The sequence below is a fragment of the Glycine max genome, chromosome 18 (genome assembly GCF_000004515.6).
Source record: "Glycine max cultivar Williams 82 chromosome 18, Glycine_max_v4.0, whole genome shotgun sequence".
NCBI lineage: Eukaryota > Viridiplantae > Streptophyta > Magnoliopsida > Fabales > Fabaceae > Glycine > Glycine max.
This window is the reverse complement of record NC_038254.2, coordinates 21,940,275-21,955,604: the sequence shown is the minus strand read 5'-3', so window position 1 is coordinate 21,955,604 and position 15,330 is coordinate 21,940,275. Positions and strand designations below refer to the sequence as shown.

The following is a 15,330-nucleotide window of genomic DNA, read 5'->3' as shown; positions in this document are numbered from 1 at the left end:
AGAAGGATTCAGTCATCTTTGTGGCTATCTCAGAGGTTTGTACTCGGCTTCCATGTTGATTTTGTGCATGCAATAGAAAGGGCTAATTCCCTTAAGGTCTGATATGTGTCATCCAATCACTGCCCTATGCTTTTTCAAAACTTTCACCAGCCAAGATTCCTCCTCATCAGTTTGAGAATTGCTAATCACTATTGGTTTTGCCTTATTATCTTCTAAGAACACATACTTCAAATGCTCCGGCAAGATCTTCAAGTCCACCTTAGCTTTCTCTATGGGAAGGTCCTTCTTCAATTCTTCAAACACCACTTTTTCTGAAGGCCTTCCTTTCAACCCATCCAACTCTTCTAGACATTTCTTCAATTCTTTTTCTTCTTCCTTTGTAAGGCACTCCACAACATTGGTTAGAGCTTTTTCTAATAGAGATTATAATACCATAGCTCGAGCTACCATGGCCACCTCATGTTCAACTGCCTTCATCTTAAAACAGGCCTTGTGGTCACTTGGGTGCTTAATTGTGTCGAATAAATTGAAGGTAACCTTTTGATCATCGACACTCATTTCTAGGTTACCATTTCCCATGTCCACCACACACTTAACCGTCAACATGAAGGAACAACCTAAGATCAATGGAATTTCAGCATCTTCTTCTATATCCATGATCACAAAATCCATAGGGAACATGAATTGACGCACCTTGACCAACACATCCTCCACTACACCGTAGGGTCTTGTAATTGAATGATCAGCTAGATGCAATGTCATTCTAGTTGGTGCAATCTCCAAGTTCCCGATCCTTCTACACATAGATAGGGGCATCAGATTGATGCTAGCCCCTAAATAAATAAGTGCTTTTCCTACCGATACAACACCTATTGAGCATGGGATAGTCACACTCCCTGGATCTTTGTACTTTGGTGGGGGGATTCTCTGAATAACTGCGCTGCAATTGCCTTCCACCATAATGTTTCCATTATGTATGTATTTACCCTTCTTGATCAGCAAATCCTTGAGAAACTTAGTGTAGAGTGGCATCTGTTGTAAGGCTTCTCAGAATCAAAGTATCGCTCTGAAACCCCCTAAGGAATTCTCTGCTATTTTCTTGGCCAGCTGCCCTACTTGGATTTCTAGGTTCTTAATTGCTGACTCAGTACTCTTGTGATTAGACATTGAGACCTACATAAACTGAGTCAAGGTATCCTCCAGCTTGGTGGTTCGATCATTTAGGTTTGGGCCTTGATTAGAAGGTCGATTAGAAGACCCTCCTTAGTCCTTGTCGCAACCTACCCTTCGGCGGGAGGGCGACGCGAGACTCGCGGGATGCGTGTTCCATGAAAGGAATACGCGCGGAGTCGCCACCAACGTTTATTTGAGGAAAACATCGGAAAAACCGGAAAAGACGCGATCTATGAACTTTTAAGTGAAAGGTTCGGGAGTTGGATTTACGCACGGGGAAGGTGTTAGCACCCCATACGTCCGTCCCAAGGGACGGCAGCCTTTAATCGAATGTGCAAACATGACTTTTGATTTTTAGTTCCCTTTTATGTCCTTATATCCTTTATACCCTTTTTATATTTTTCTCTTTTTGTGGTCGACAAGGGTGTTTCCCTTTGCTCCTACGTATTCCTCAATTTGCGATGAGGAAATCAGACCTACGTAGTTCTTTCTTTATCAAGTGATTCTTTTTTACTTAAGAGGTGATCATTTTAAGGCGTTGGACCTTAAAAATGATCCATTTTACTTAGTGAGAATTTGAGATGACAAACTTCAAAAGCCTATTTTTGTGGACGAGCTTGACTAGGCGAGTTGATTTTAGCCTTAGTTTCACTTTAGTTATTAATCAATTCGATTAAGAATGAGAAATCCCAAAGAGAAAACGTCCGATTGATTTTCCGCTTTATTTTACTAAAAGATGTTTTTTTGATTATTATATTATTTTTATCTCCTTTTTTTGATTTCCAACGTGGTTACGGCACGACCAAACGGTCGGAATTCATTTTAACCGAAGTTAACGGATAATACAATTCAAACGTTCGGTGGAAATTTATTTTATTTTTAAGTTAAGCGAGAAATGACTTAAGTAAAATGGCTTAAGCACGTCAAGAGGGGGTATAAAAAGTAAACAAAACGAGAATAAAAATGCACGAAACACAATGTGGACCACTACGGGTACATAGAATGAATCGAAAAGCTTGGTTCGAGGTACTTACCCGTTGAAGATCGAAGAACAATGAAGAACGAATGAAGAACGTCGAAGAACGGTTGAAACCTTTGCGAAATTCTTCACGGAAAACGTTACGGAAACGATTCGGAAGCGCCTCGGCTTAGATTTTCTTCACGGAAACAATTTTTCCAAGCAAATTCGAAAGAGAGAGAAGTGCCTAAGGGGCTGAACCCTTTTCTTCTTCACTTCCTCCCCTATTTAAAGCAAAATAGGGGAGGTGGTTGCCGCCCAGCTCGCCCAGGCGAGCTCAGCTCGCCCAGGCGAGCCAGGTTGCTTCCTCCAGAAGCAACAGCCTTCTGGAGGAATATTCTGGAGGGCCCAAGTGGGCCTGGGTGCTATTTGCACCCCCATTTTTACTAAGTACACCCCCTCTGCTTTTTTTGGTGATTCTTTTTTCGTAAAGTTACGGAAACTTACGAATTTCGTAACGATACTTGTTTTCTTTCCGTAATGTTACGGAACCTTGCGGATTACATAATCATCCCTTTTTTGACTTATGGAATGTTACGGAACCTCACTTAATTATGCAACGATGCTTCCATTTGATTTCCGTTGTGTCACGGAAACTTACGGATTGTGCATCAATATTTTTTTGGTTTTTCGGCATGTCCTGGAATTTCACAAATTGCCTAATGATGGATGCCAAGCACCTCACAAGGACCAAAGAAAGGTCGCATGTCATCAAGCAAAGGTCCCCGGACAAAATTAGGGTATGACAGTTGCCCCTCTTTACTTGTCTTTTATTGGAGATAAAAGGAAAGTAAAGATAAGACACTAATTTCGTTCCTCTCGATTTGACGAGAGTCGCGGGTGACCATAAAATCTCCACATGCAAATGACTTGTTGTTCCCGGATTTTCACAAATTGCCTAATGATGGGTGCCAAGCACCTCACAAGGACCAAAGAAAGGTCGCATGTCATCAAGCAAAGGTCCCCGGACGAAAATTAGGGTATGACACTAATTTTGCTCCTCTCGGTTGACGAGAGTCGCGGGTGACCATGACTTGTCGTTCCCGGAATTTCACAAATTGCCTAATGATGGGTGCCAAGCACCTCACAAGGACCAAAGAAAGGTCGCATGTCATCAAGCAAAGGTCCCCGGACGAAAATTAGTGTACGACACTAATTTCGCTCCTCTCGGTTGACGAGAGTCGCGGGTGACCATGACTTGTCGTTCCCGGAATTTCACAAATCGCCTAATGATGGGTGCCAAGCACCTAACAAGGACCAAAGAAAGGTTGCATGTCATCAAGCAAAGGTCCCCGGACGAAAATTAGTGTATGACACTAATTTCGCTCCTCTCGGTTGACGAGAGTCGCGGGCGACCATGAAATTTCCGCATGTAAATGACTTGTTGTTCCCGGAGGAACAAAAGGTGCAGAAGACTATGTCAGCCTCTGCATGCTATCAAGCGTTCTGTCTTACAGATAGCAAAAGAATGTTTATACGGATAACCACTCGGGTATTTCCGCGTATCATCGGGCCCGCCGCCTCTGGATGACACAAGGGTGCGGATAACCGTAAGGTATCTCCGCGTATCATCGGGCCTGCCGCCTCTGGATGACACAAGGGTGCGGATAACCGTAAGGTATCTCCGCGTATCATCGGGCCCGCCGCCTCTGGATGACACAAGGGTGCAGAATGACCAAATTTTTCTCTGCTTGTCATCGGGCCCGCCGCCTCTGGATGACAAAAGGGTGCGGATAACCGTAAGGTATCTCCGCGTATCATCGGGCCTGCCGCCTCTGGATGACACAAGGGTGCATGTCACATGACCTCAGGGTCAGTATGACAAAGATTACGGGGCAGCCGACAAAAGCAAGGCTCTTGCTCCTACGTATCCTCCAATGAGGAACTCAGACCTACGTAGTTCTAGATAACTTGTGAGACTTGAAAAGTCTCCATCGGAAGATGCTGACATCTCCGGAAAGGGCGCAGATGACCACATTGGCCTCTGCTCGTCAATCATACTTGGGGTCACTGAATGACGAGGTGCGAATAACCGTAAGGTGTCTCCGCAGGCTACCAGCTCTTGGGTCATGGCAACAAAAGGCGGTGTGGTCGACAAAAGCGAGGCTCTTGCTCCTACGTATCCTCCAATGAGGAACTCAGACCTACGTAGTTCTGGATAACTTGTGAGACTTGAAAAAGTCTCGGTGTTTTCTCCACTAAAATGCAAACATGCTTTAGCAAAGAGACAAATATTCCAACTGATTTAGAGCAGCATATGCTTTTTTGAGTGAAAAACAATGCGTCTACCGGGGAAGGAGAGTCTGCTGATGAAATCTCCCATAACCATAAATGAGATTTTGGATGTTAGCATTTCGTTTCTAAATGACCATTTAGAGGAAACACTGGGTTCGACAAAAATAGAAGAAATCCACTCAAAGTGTATCAATCTCGCACAGGTAAGTGTTTCATCCTAATTCCGAACCATAGATATGTCATGACTTGACTTTGCAAATTATTTCCTATCAAATCAAAAATTACATGCGTGATCATGGATCAAATAGGACTTCCCTTGGGAATGGGTTCTTTTGGGGAGTTTTTCGGCTTTTGATTATTTTTTTGCCTTTTCCTTTTCTGTTTTGGTTTTGCGCGAGGCGAACAAGTCACCGACGCACAGGATTTTGGTTGGTAATCAAAGGGAGAAGACCACTTTAGGTCATGGTTTCCTTTTCTTTCTTTTGTTGATTTGATGACAATTCTGTACTGTTCAGATATTGTCTGGTCCAAAGACCTCTCTACACATTTCTTCTGGTTTCTTTGACCAGGAGCTTCCTTCTTTTTTACTTTCTCCCATTCTTTGGTTGGGAATTTTCTTTCTTTTCTTTTTTCTTTCTCCCACTCTTTGATTGGGAATTTCCTTTCTTTTCTTTTTTCTCTTTCTCCCACTCTTTGATTGGGAATTTCCTTTCCTTCCTCTTTTGCTTTCTCTTTGATTGGAAATTTCCTTTCCTTCTTTTTTTTTTTTGCTTCCGAGGGTAAGGTTTATGGTGAGTCAGGATTTTGGCTCAAGGCTTGTAGAATGGCTAGACATGATACATGTCAGGGTTTGGTTTGGTTCAAGGATAAAAAGGGATACCCCACATTATTTCCATGACACAAATGCAAAAATGATGATTTGGAAATTTCATGCAAAACTGGTCATGCATGCACCTATGTGGATGCTCAAGTGTCAAATTTTTATGGTCATGTGATGCTAGGGCTCAGGATTCATTTCCTCTATTTTAAATCAACCCAACGTTTCCAAAATATGTTCTTTTATCAATTTGTGCATTCATCCGAGTCCATTTTGGGCGTCTGGGAAAATCTTCACAGCATTCACCCTTCAGGTGTATACACATTTTTTCAAAAACTAGTTATGATCAGTGAATTTTTCCAAAGAAAAGTTGGAAGTCATCTCTTTTCAAAAGCATGTTGGTTTTTCAGCTTGACAACTTATTTTTTTCTTTTTTCTCCTTCTTTTTTTTTTATCATTATCATTTGTTTATTTCTTTTTCTTGTTTGTTTTTCTTTTTCTTCTTTTTTTTCATGAGGTATTTTGCTACCTAAACATGTGCATATTTTTGTGAGGTATTTTTGCTATATACATGCATATCCAAGGTATCTTGCCACCTAAACATACATATATATGTTTTGTGAGGTATTTTTTTGCTACATACACGCACATCTAAGGTATCTCTCTACCTAAACATACAAATATATATTTTGTGAAGTATTTTTTTGTTTACATACACGCACATCTAAGGTATCTCTTTACCTAAACATACATATATATTTTGTGAAGTATTTTTTTGTTTACATACATGCACATCTAAGGTATCTCTCTACCTAAACATACATATATATATTTTGTGAAGTATTTTTTTGTTTACATACATGCATATCTAAGGTATTTTCACTACCTAAACATACATATATATATTTTGTGAGGTATGACTACCTTCCGAGCTTGCGCTTGTTTTGTTTAAATCCCCAGGATCATGAGCAACTAGGTGCGTCCTACTATAAAAAGTGATCAAATACAAGCATAGATTCAAAAGGTACTAGGTTGCCTCCTAGTAGCGCTTCTTTAACGTCTTTAGCTGGACGCCTTATGACTTGTTGGTCACGGACCTAGTACTTCGCTTACCTTTGGCTTTGGACTTGGTCGCCTACTGGTCGGCCATGTGTCGTAGGCAACACTCTAACCTTTTTATGGATGAGCTGAGGTGAATTTTAGAGGTGGTGGCGGTGTGTCTATTGCCCGCTACCGGCCATCCCAATGCTGCTGTGGTGTTTCGCCTTGCGCCTGCCTGGGGACGCAGTACTTCTTGATAAAAGCTCGATCAGTAGGGGGCCTGATGCCCTTGCTGGAGGTTACAGGTACTCCGTAGAATTGACAGAGACCCGTAATTAGAGCTTGACAACTCCAAGACCCTGTTGGACTTCTTCGGGTCCACTGGGTGTCTTGCAGGTACGATCCCTGCAAACAATAGATGAAATCAGAAATCAGTTGAGCGATGTGCATACTTACCTATGATGACATGACCTTGCCGGGGGGGTACGGGCACCCTATAGGACTGATAGAGGCCCGTAACCAGAGCTGGAAACCCCAAGGCCCTGTTGGACCTTTCCGGGTCCACTGGGTGTCTTGTGGGTGCGATCCCTGCAAACAATAGATGGTATCAGAAATCAGTTGAACCATATGCATACTTACCCATGTCGAGACGACACAGACAAACTGATACTTTTGCAGGGGGTGATTGGCATTGCGGTCGCTGGGCAGAATGTTGCTAAGTAGCAACGTCATCTATATCTATGTAAGAGTGGTCATGTTGGTGCGCATGATCCGCACTCGTCTCTTTGCAGCGGCACTGGTGAAATCTTGCCCCGGTATGCATAGTAGCTGTGTGATAGCCTCCCTCTCTGGTTGTGCTTGCACAGTTGGCCCTCCTCCAATATCAGGGGGTGGCCCAGGAACCGTTAAAAGGAAACTACTGGCCCCTTAACCGGAAGTGCAAGTCTCAGTTAAGCATCTAAGGGCAGAGGACCTTAAATTCTTTTAAGGTGTGGATGTCGAGCACACTGAAAATGAGGACACGTAGCCCTCTAAAGGTGAGGGCGTGCAGCCCTCTCAAGGCGAGGAGGTGTAGTCCTCTGGAGGTGAGGGCGTGCAGCCCTCTGCTGGCGAGGACATGTAGTCCTTACAAGGTGAGGGCGTGTAGCCCTCTGACGGTGAGGGTAACTAGTACCCAAGGTGAGGACGTGTAGCCCTCTCAAGGCGAGGACATGTAGTCCTCTGATGGTGAGGGCGTGCAACCCTCTGATGGTGAGGACGTGTAGTCCTCTCAAGGCGAGGACGTATAGTCCTCTCAACGGTGAGGGTAACTAGTACCCAAGGTGAGGGCATGTAGCCCTCTCAAGGCGAGGACATGTAGTCCTCTAGAGGTGAGGGCGTGTAGCCCTCTGATGGTGAGGACGTGTAGTCCTCTCAAGGCGAGGACGTGTAGTCCTCTCAACGGTGAGGGTAACTAGTACCCAAGGTGAGGGCGTGTAGCCCTCTCAAGGCGAGGACGTGTAGTCCTCTGATGGTGAGGGCGTGCAGCCCTCTGATGGTGAGGACGTGTAGTCCTCTCAAGGCGAGGACGTGTAGTCCTCTCAACGGTGAGGGTAACTAGTACCCAAGGTGAGGGCGTGTAGCCCTCTCAAGGCGAGGACATGTAGTCCTCTAGAGGTGAGGGCGTGCAGCCCTCTGATGGTGAGGACGTGTAGTCCTCTCAAGGCGAGGACGTGTAGTCCTCTCAACGGTGAGGGTAACTAGTACCCAAGGTGAGGGCGTGTAGCCCTCTCAAGGCGAGGACGTGTAGTCCTCTGATGGTGAGGACGTGTAGTCCTCTCAAGGCGAGGACGTGTAGTTCTCTCAACGGTGAGGGTAACTAGTACCCAAGATGAGGGCGTGTAGCCCTCTCAAGGCGAGGACGTGTAGTCCTCTGATGGCGAGGGCATGTAGCCCTCTGAAGTTGAGGACATGCAGTCCTCTGATGGCGAGGACATGTAGTCCTCTCAAGGTGATAGGTACAAGTACCCAAGGGTCCACCCTTATGAGAAAGCAAGAGATCGACTCATCGAGAGGGCCGGTCATCCCAAATCCACAAGATTTGGACATTAGATGTAGGAAATCTATGCAGTTAACATGATTTTTAGGGATGCAGATGCATGCAACCTTTGTCGTGAAATTTGGTAAATGCGGACTTCATATGAAACAATGCAATGTAATGGAAAGTTGTACAATGTTCATGACATTCTTTCCCTATTTTTTGATTTTGATTTTGATTTAATTTTTTTTTTTTTTTTGGAAAACATAGATTGACTGTCCTTTTGAAAGAGGTGATAATTCATGCAACCTCATCCTATCTTTTTGCAAATCTCTCCGGGAACTCCCTCAGAGTGTATGTTCTGTTTGATTTAGTCACTTGACCATTTTGGAGTGACAGGAATGGAGCCGTTTGATGCTTAATCAATCTATTGAAATTCTAGGGCTTGTCTCCCTTTTTTTCTTGTTTAAAAACATCGACGGGTGTGAACTTTTGATCGGCCCCTATGTTCACTTGAGGCTCATGCACGGTGCCCCTCATTGCCCCAGTGTAAGGCTTTGAGGTACCAATCGTTGCCTTTCGTCATGACCTTGTAGGAGGGAACCTATTGGGTGAGAACTGCTAATCTGCCCCTAGGTTCGCTTGAGGTTTTTGCATGGTGCCTTTCGTTGCCCCAGTGTAGGGCTTAGAGGTACCAAGTGTTGTCTTGTTTTCACGACCTCGTAGTGAGGAAGAATGAAAGAAGCAGTTGATTCTTGCAAAAAGAATTTTCCAAGGACGAGAAATAGTTGAAGGATCTTTCAGTTGATGGATTAAGTCAAATGACTCCTATGTAGAAGCAAGATGTTTTGATGTCTTGATGATGCTAAAAGATCAAATGCTTCTAAGTTTTATTCAAGACAAGAATCCAAGAAAGTCAAGATGTATGATCAAGTTTGATCTCTTAGAATCTTTAGGAAGAAGTTTCCAAATTGAAACAAACAAAAGGTTTGACCAAAGAATTCTATCATTTCAAATTGAGATTTGCTCTCTGGTAATCGATTACCAGTAGTTGAAAATGTTTTAATTCAAATTTTTAAAACCTGTAATCGATTACATAAGTCTTGTAATTGATTACCAGAGGGGATTTTCAGAAAATAATTTCCAAGAGACATATCTATTCAAATGTTTTATGAACGGCCATTCAAATGTTTTAAAGAGAGTTTTTATTGCCCAAACAGTTTTATCCTCTCGAAAGATCAAGAGTATTTCTGAACTGAAATGTCTTATCCTCTCAAAAAGATTCCTTGGTCAACCACTTGCATATTCAATAAGGAATTTTTGATTGATCTTCATTTTACAATCTACCTCTTTTAAGAGAGACCTCTTCTTCTCTACTTCTTATTTCTGAAAAGGGATTAAGAGACCGTGGGTCTCTTGTTGTAGGGGATTCTTGAACACAAGGGAAGGGTTGTCCCTATGTGCATTATTAATCCGAAAAGAGAGAGTGAAAGTTTAATTGGGGAATAATATTCGTATCTTATTTCAATCCCCTCTTCTTCTCAAGGTAACTGAGGCCATTTGTCCAACATCCTATTCTTGATAACTCACTTCTCTCTAAAAAGACAAACTTTCCAGGATGATAAAATGAGGTCACATGAACGTCTTGAAAGCACAGTCAATCAAATGTTTTTTTTTTCTTTTTGAACACTTTTATTTTATTTTATTTTGAAACTTATTTGTTTTGAACTTTACTCGTTGTTTTACGGCACCCCCACCAACGTGCAAGACGAGTAATCTCTGATTGAACAGTCTTGGAAGTCAACACTCAGGAGCGCAGGTCGCTTGAGCAAAAGACCAATGGCTTGCACCCACATTCCGGTGAATGTTGAATAAGCAAACATGCATTTGTGAGAGGATGAGGGACAAAGATATCAACTTTATCCATTTCATTTAACATTGTAGCTGTGGTTTACAATAATGGCATAAACTTGGAAACCCTGATGAGTCATTAGGGACACCTAACAACAGCTTTCAAAATTGCCCCATGTGTGGCATCTCTTGTCAATGTCAGGATTTACACGCAATTCTCCTCAAATTTCAGCCAGCCCGCATCAATTAGACCTTGCACCTTACGCTTCAGAGCCCTACCATGCTCAATGGAACGCCCCGGGGCTTCTCCGTGACAAGCACACGTTGCGTTCGAGTCGTATTCTCAGAGAAATGGAGGTTGATGAACCTTGGCTAGGGTTATGGCTACCATTGAATTATCAAGTAGATATGGGAGCAAGTCAGCATAGGACACTGGAATTGGGGTGAATTCTACAGGCTTTCTCGCTGCAAAATTCACTTCTTGGTTGGTGTTTTTGGTTTGTGCTAAAGGTGGTGTTCGTCATTGGAAGTGCGGTAGACAGACTTTGTGGTAGATTTAGGGATGGCCTTTGTGGATAACTGGGTGGTGGGAAACTTGGCCGTACAGGAATGACAGTCACAGCATGGGTTTCTCCCTCATGCTCACCCTCTTTATTTGCCCCAGTTTTCTCAGTCGTCCTAGTAGGATGATCAAATTTGCCTCTTTTTGGACCCACATTGATCCTTTCACTGGCGAAGACCAAATCTGTAAAACTTGAAGGTGTGTAACCCACCATTTTTTTCATAGTAGAACACCGGTCACGTGTCTACTATCATTGTGATAATCTCTTTCTCTGTTTTTGGGGGTGCTACTTGAGTTTCCAAGTCTCTCCATCTTTGGGCGTATTCTTTGAAAGATTCGTGCCCCCTTTTTGCACACTTTTTGTAGTTGCATCCTATCCGGAGCCATATCAGAATTGTACTGACACTGCCTAATGAAGGCAACCATTAGGTCCTTCCAAGAATGGACTCAAGAAGGTTCCTAAGTTAGTATACCAGGTGACAGTTGTCCTAGTAAGACTTTCTCAGGAAAAATGTATCAGCAGTTTCTCATCTTTTGCGTATGCCCCCATCTTCCGACAGTACATCTTCAGATGGTTCTTGGGACAAGTAGTCCCCTTGTACTTGTCAAGGTCCAGCACCTTGAACTTGGGAGGGGTGATGATATTGGGTTCTAGGAACAACTCTTTTAGGTTAGCAAAGGCATAATCTTCACCTCCTTCAATGGCCCTGAGCCTTTCCTCTAGATGATCCAACTTTCCCATTTCTGCCATAGCATGAGGGTTTTTACTTGTCGTGGAATGCAAGAGGTGTAGTTGTGGGTGATACTGAGGGCCCTCCAAAGTGTTTTCAAAGGGTATACCACCAACTGCTTGCCCTTCAGTGGCATATCCGAGCCAAGGCTCGAAGTCAGCTAGATTGTGGTGGGGAATTTCATGTGTCTCCCCCATGGTTTGAGAGATATGTGCCTGATGAGGTTATTGGTTCTCAATGAGTATCGGAGTGGAGTTATTGAGATTTTCATTGAGAGTGTATGCCACATTGGGTGGTGTATAGTCGGGAGGCAAGCCATATGATGGAAGGGCGTGCTTGTTTTGAATTTGCACATCATGGGGTCGTCCGTACTTCCCAAATCTTTGCCTAACATATTTGAGGTTGGATGATTCATTTGCTTGAGGCCAGATGGAAGCATCGGGTTCACCTTAGCGATAGCGCTAGTAGCGGAAACTATAACCGCATTGGTTTCCATTATCTTCTTCATGCTCATCATGGCCTCCATCATTGTGGCCATTTGCTCTTTCATGGCCTCCATGTCGGCCTTCATCTTCTCTTGCACCTCCTCTGCTTCACCCATTACTCTAGCTCTAGCACGAGTTCGGTAAGGGCGCCGTAAAGCGTGTCCTTTTCCTTTTGATAACAATGATTAAGTTCATTTTTTATTTTATTTTATTTTTCAAGGAAAGAACGCAATGAGCAATGCAACCAATGAAAAGCATGGATGTATGCGAATGATGTACAGTTTGAAGTATTGCGAATTTTTACGCAGGATATGGGGTTGAATCAATTTAGATTTTCAACATGGTCCATGACATCTTTGTCAAAGTGAAACTGGAAGTAACAAGGACATCAACAATCCTAAATATGTTTGGCAGTAGATGAAGCAGTGATGTGACTCGATTCATCTTTTGCCCCAATTTTGCAAGACGGTTACTTCCATATTTCAACTTGACTTGATGAACCTTTTTGTAAAAGCATGAGCTTGGTTCAACCCTATAATCCAAGGAATGGCAATTCTGATCGCCAATACTTCAACAACATCTCATAGGGATGAATGACTCGGGCATACTTTAAGCTATGCATGGAAAATGTAATTATGAAATTGAGATGCCCGAAGAAACACCATTTCCTAGTTAACCATGCATTAGGTACCATGTTCAATTATTTTGTTTTGTTGTTGTGTGTGTTTTTTTTTTTTTTTTTTAGAAATGGGTTTATGATCCCAACATGGTTGGCTCATGGTGCCTAACACATGCAACTAAGAATGTAGTGTGAAGTTTTCACGCTTCCCCTTTTTTGTTTTTGTTTTGTAGAGGAAAACGCAAGGATGAGCAAACATGAAAACAAATGGTATGCAATTTTGCAGATCAAAAAGTTTGTTGAACGCATATGCATGATGATGCCATGACTCATGCAAAATGTGAGGCTGGAATATGATAACGGACAAATCCAGGAACGATATGTTCATTATGATGTTATGAAGAGATGCTTATGTGGTGCATGATATGAATGCATTTTACGGACACGAGAGCCCGGAAAATTATCTCTTCTTACTTGCGCATTTGGGGGCGCAGTGCCCCATGTGTACAATTAAGAAAGTGATATGGACCTTCCGGCTTCCCGTGACAAAGGACGAGACCAACATACAATGCATGCTAGAGATAAAATGCGGGAGTGACTTGATTCGCACTGATTTTTGGAGTAAAAACGTGGGATAAACTCATTTTTTTCAAAAAGTTATAATTAGTCAAGATCTGAGCGACAATACAAACTTCCTAGCGGTTTCTAATCATATGGTCCATTAAGTCTATCATATGTTGACAATAGCTGAGAAGTCCGTGGATCTTCTTGGGGGCGGAGTAGGTGTCCGTCATTGCTTTGGCCTTGGCTAGCAATCGGGGAAGTTCTTGACTCCTGTTCAAAGTAAGAGCAAATCGGTCCGTCCACATTGTTGCCTCTTGGTGCAATGAATCAATTACCCTTTCCCTTGCTTCCCTTTCTGCTGATATCTTGGCGTACTCATCCTCTAGCCTTTGCTCGTGAGTCGCCGCTAGATTTAGCTTCTCTTTGCACTTATCGATGATGGCCCACATATTCCCTTCAGTCTCGCTTAACTGTTGGGACAAATTTCTTTTCGACCTAAGGCAAACCTTTAGCTCGTCCTTCAAGATCATGCCTTTGACCCGTGATGATTCCTTTCACCTCTTCGGAGCTTGAGCTCACTATTGCTGCCCTATAAAGCCCCTCAAAACTTTGCTTTGGTCGTGTTCTTCCTTTCGGGCCTTCTTGGTTTCTCATTCCAAGGCTTCATCGGTGGCCATATTGACATCCCTTAGTTCATCATACTCTTTTCAGACTTTGATGTTTATGGACTTGAACTTCTCTTCGACTACCCAGGCTCTTTCAAGCTCTGCCTTTAGGGCTTGTACCTTATCACTTTCTTCCGAAGCTTTAACCTCATCGTCTCTCACAGTCTTTAGATTTGGGAGCCAATCCAGTCCTTGTGTTCGGACTCTCAGCCACTTATGATAGCCGCCGATGATCCCATTACTGCTTCCCCTAAGCTCTCTGTCCTTTCTTCACGCTACATCCCATGCCTTGCGAACTCCTTGGAGTACCCTCGCGTTGTGGTCACTGAAACCTCGTGCGATGAAAGGCGTGATGCTTTCGTCTGATGGCACTCCTCTCATGGGACATCCTTCGCATGAAGATAGAATCCTGATTCTTCCTTCCTTCTAGCGAGGGAACCATTTAACAGACGCCCCTCCATGCTAGCCAAGAGTTGGTGCACAACAAACAATTCTTGCGCTGCTCTTTTCACATCCCCGGTCGAACGTGTCATACATGGCCAAAATGGCGACGATCGGGCTTTCCTTGCCATGATGAAAGGCGAGGAAAGCGTCAATCGCTGCTAGGTCCACTAACCCTTCCATATTCGGAAAGAGGACAACTCCAAAGATCAAAAGCGCCAAGATGTCAATAAAAGAAAGCCCATTCGCCTTGATTTGCCAAGGCCTTTGCCCTTTCCTCCAAACACTTCCTTGGTACTCCGACTACCCCATTCCTGTTTTGCTTTACACGGTCCAACTCTTGTGCTGAGATTTTCACCACCTTAGCAACTCTTGTCGTGGAGGGATAGAACCCAGAGAAAAGATATGGCTTCCTTCCTCCCAGTGGGCATCCCAGGATTTCTTCAAACTCTTTCACAGTCGGCACTAGCTGGAAGTCCTCAAATGTGAAGCACCTTAGGGGCTGGTCATAATACTGGGAAAGGGATGCAATCGGTTCCATGGAGACTTCTACCCTAGCTAGGTCCCAAATCTTACCATAGGCTTTGCGGAAGGCTTGCCGTTGAAGTTGACCCATTAATTGCCCCAACTTTCGTAAACTGGTGACCTCTAAGCTCTTGATTTTGACTTGATAGAACCTCTTTTTAAGCGAAGGCTTTTGACTTGATCCCATGTTTTACTAAAGTGAAATAAAATCTAGTGCGAAACAAAACTCCTACATCTATCATGGGTGGAATGGATGAATGCATGAAGAAATGCATATGACACAGATGCAATTTACGAATACGGGAGCCCGAGAAATTGTTTCCTTCTTGGATACAACGTTTGGGCAGCATGGCACCCAACGTATGTTTTTTAAGAAGGCGACACGGACCCTCCGTCGGTTTGCTAAAGTGAGGGGATCAAAGACGAAACCCACGCATGATGCATATGCGAAAGGCACAACACGGGGATGTACATAGTACGACAATATTCACAAACAAATATAAGCAAAAGGGTATATGATACTTATGCATGGCAGTGTGAAAAATGGCACGCAGCGTGTCTGCTCGTGCCCCTATTTAAGGGACCT

General features: G+C 43.5%; 1 protein-coding gene across 1 annotated transcript; it reads right to left on the bottom strand.

Annotated features, from left to right (window-relative positions):
• Positions 1-108: 108 nt before the first annotated feature.
• LOC100818882 (uncharacterized) lies at positions 109-1,032 on the bottom strand. Its single transcript, XM_006603262.1, has 2 exons — positions 448-1,032; positions 109-375 (listed from the first exon to the last, which is right to left on the bottom strand). Exons 1-2 carry the CDS (start codon positions 1,030-1,032, stop codon positions 109-111), a joined length of 852 nt encoding a protein of 283 aa, XP_006603325.1.
• Between the last annotated feature and the right edge of the window lie 14,298 nt (positions 1,033-15,330).

Excerpts from the sequence above, each read along its gene's own strand:
- LOC100818882 (XM_006603262.1), bottom strand. The coding sequence starts at position 1,032 with ATGCCACTCTACACTAAGTTTCTCAAGGATTTGCTGATCAAGAAGGGT. Across the intron at positions 376-447 it reads TTGAACATGAGGTGGCCATG|GAAGAAGAAAAAGAATTGAA; the intron begins GTAGCTCGAGCT and ends TGCCTTACAAAG.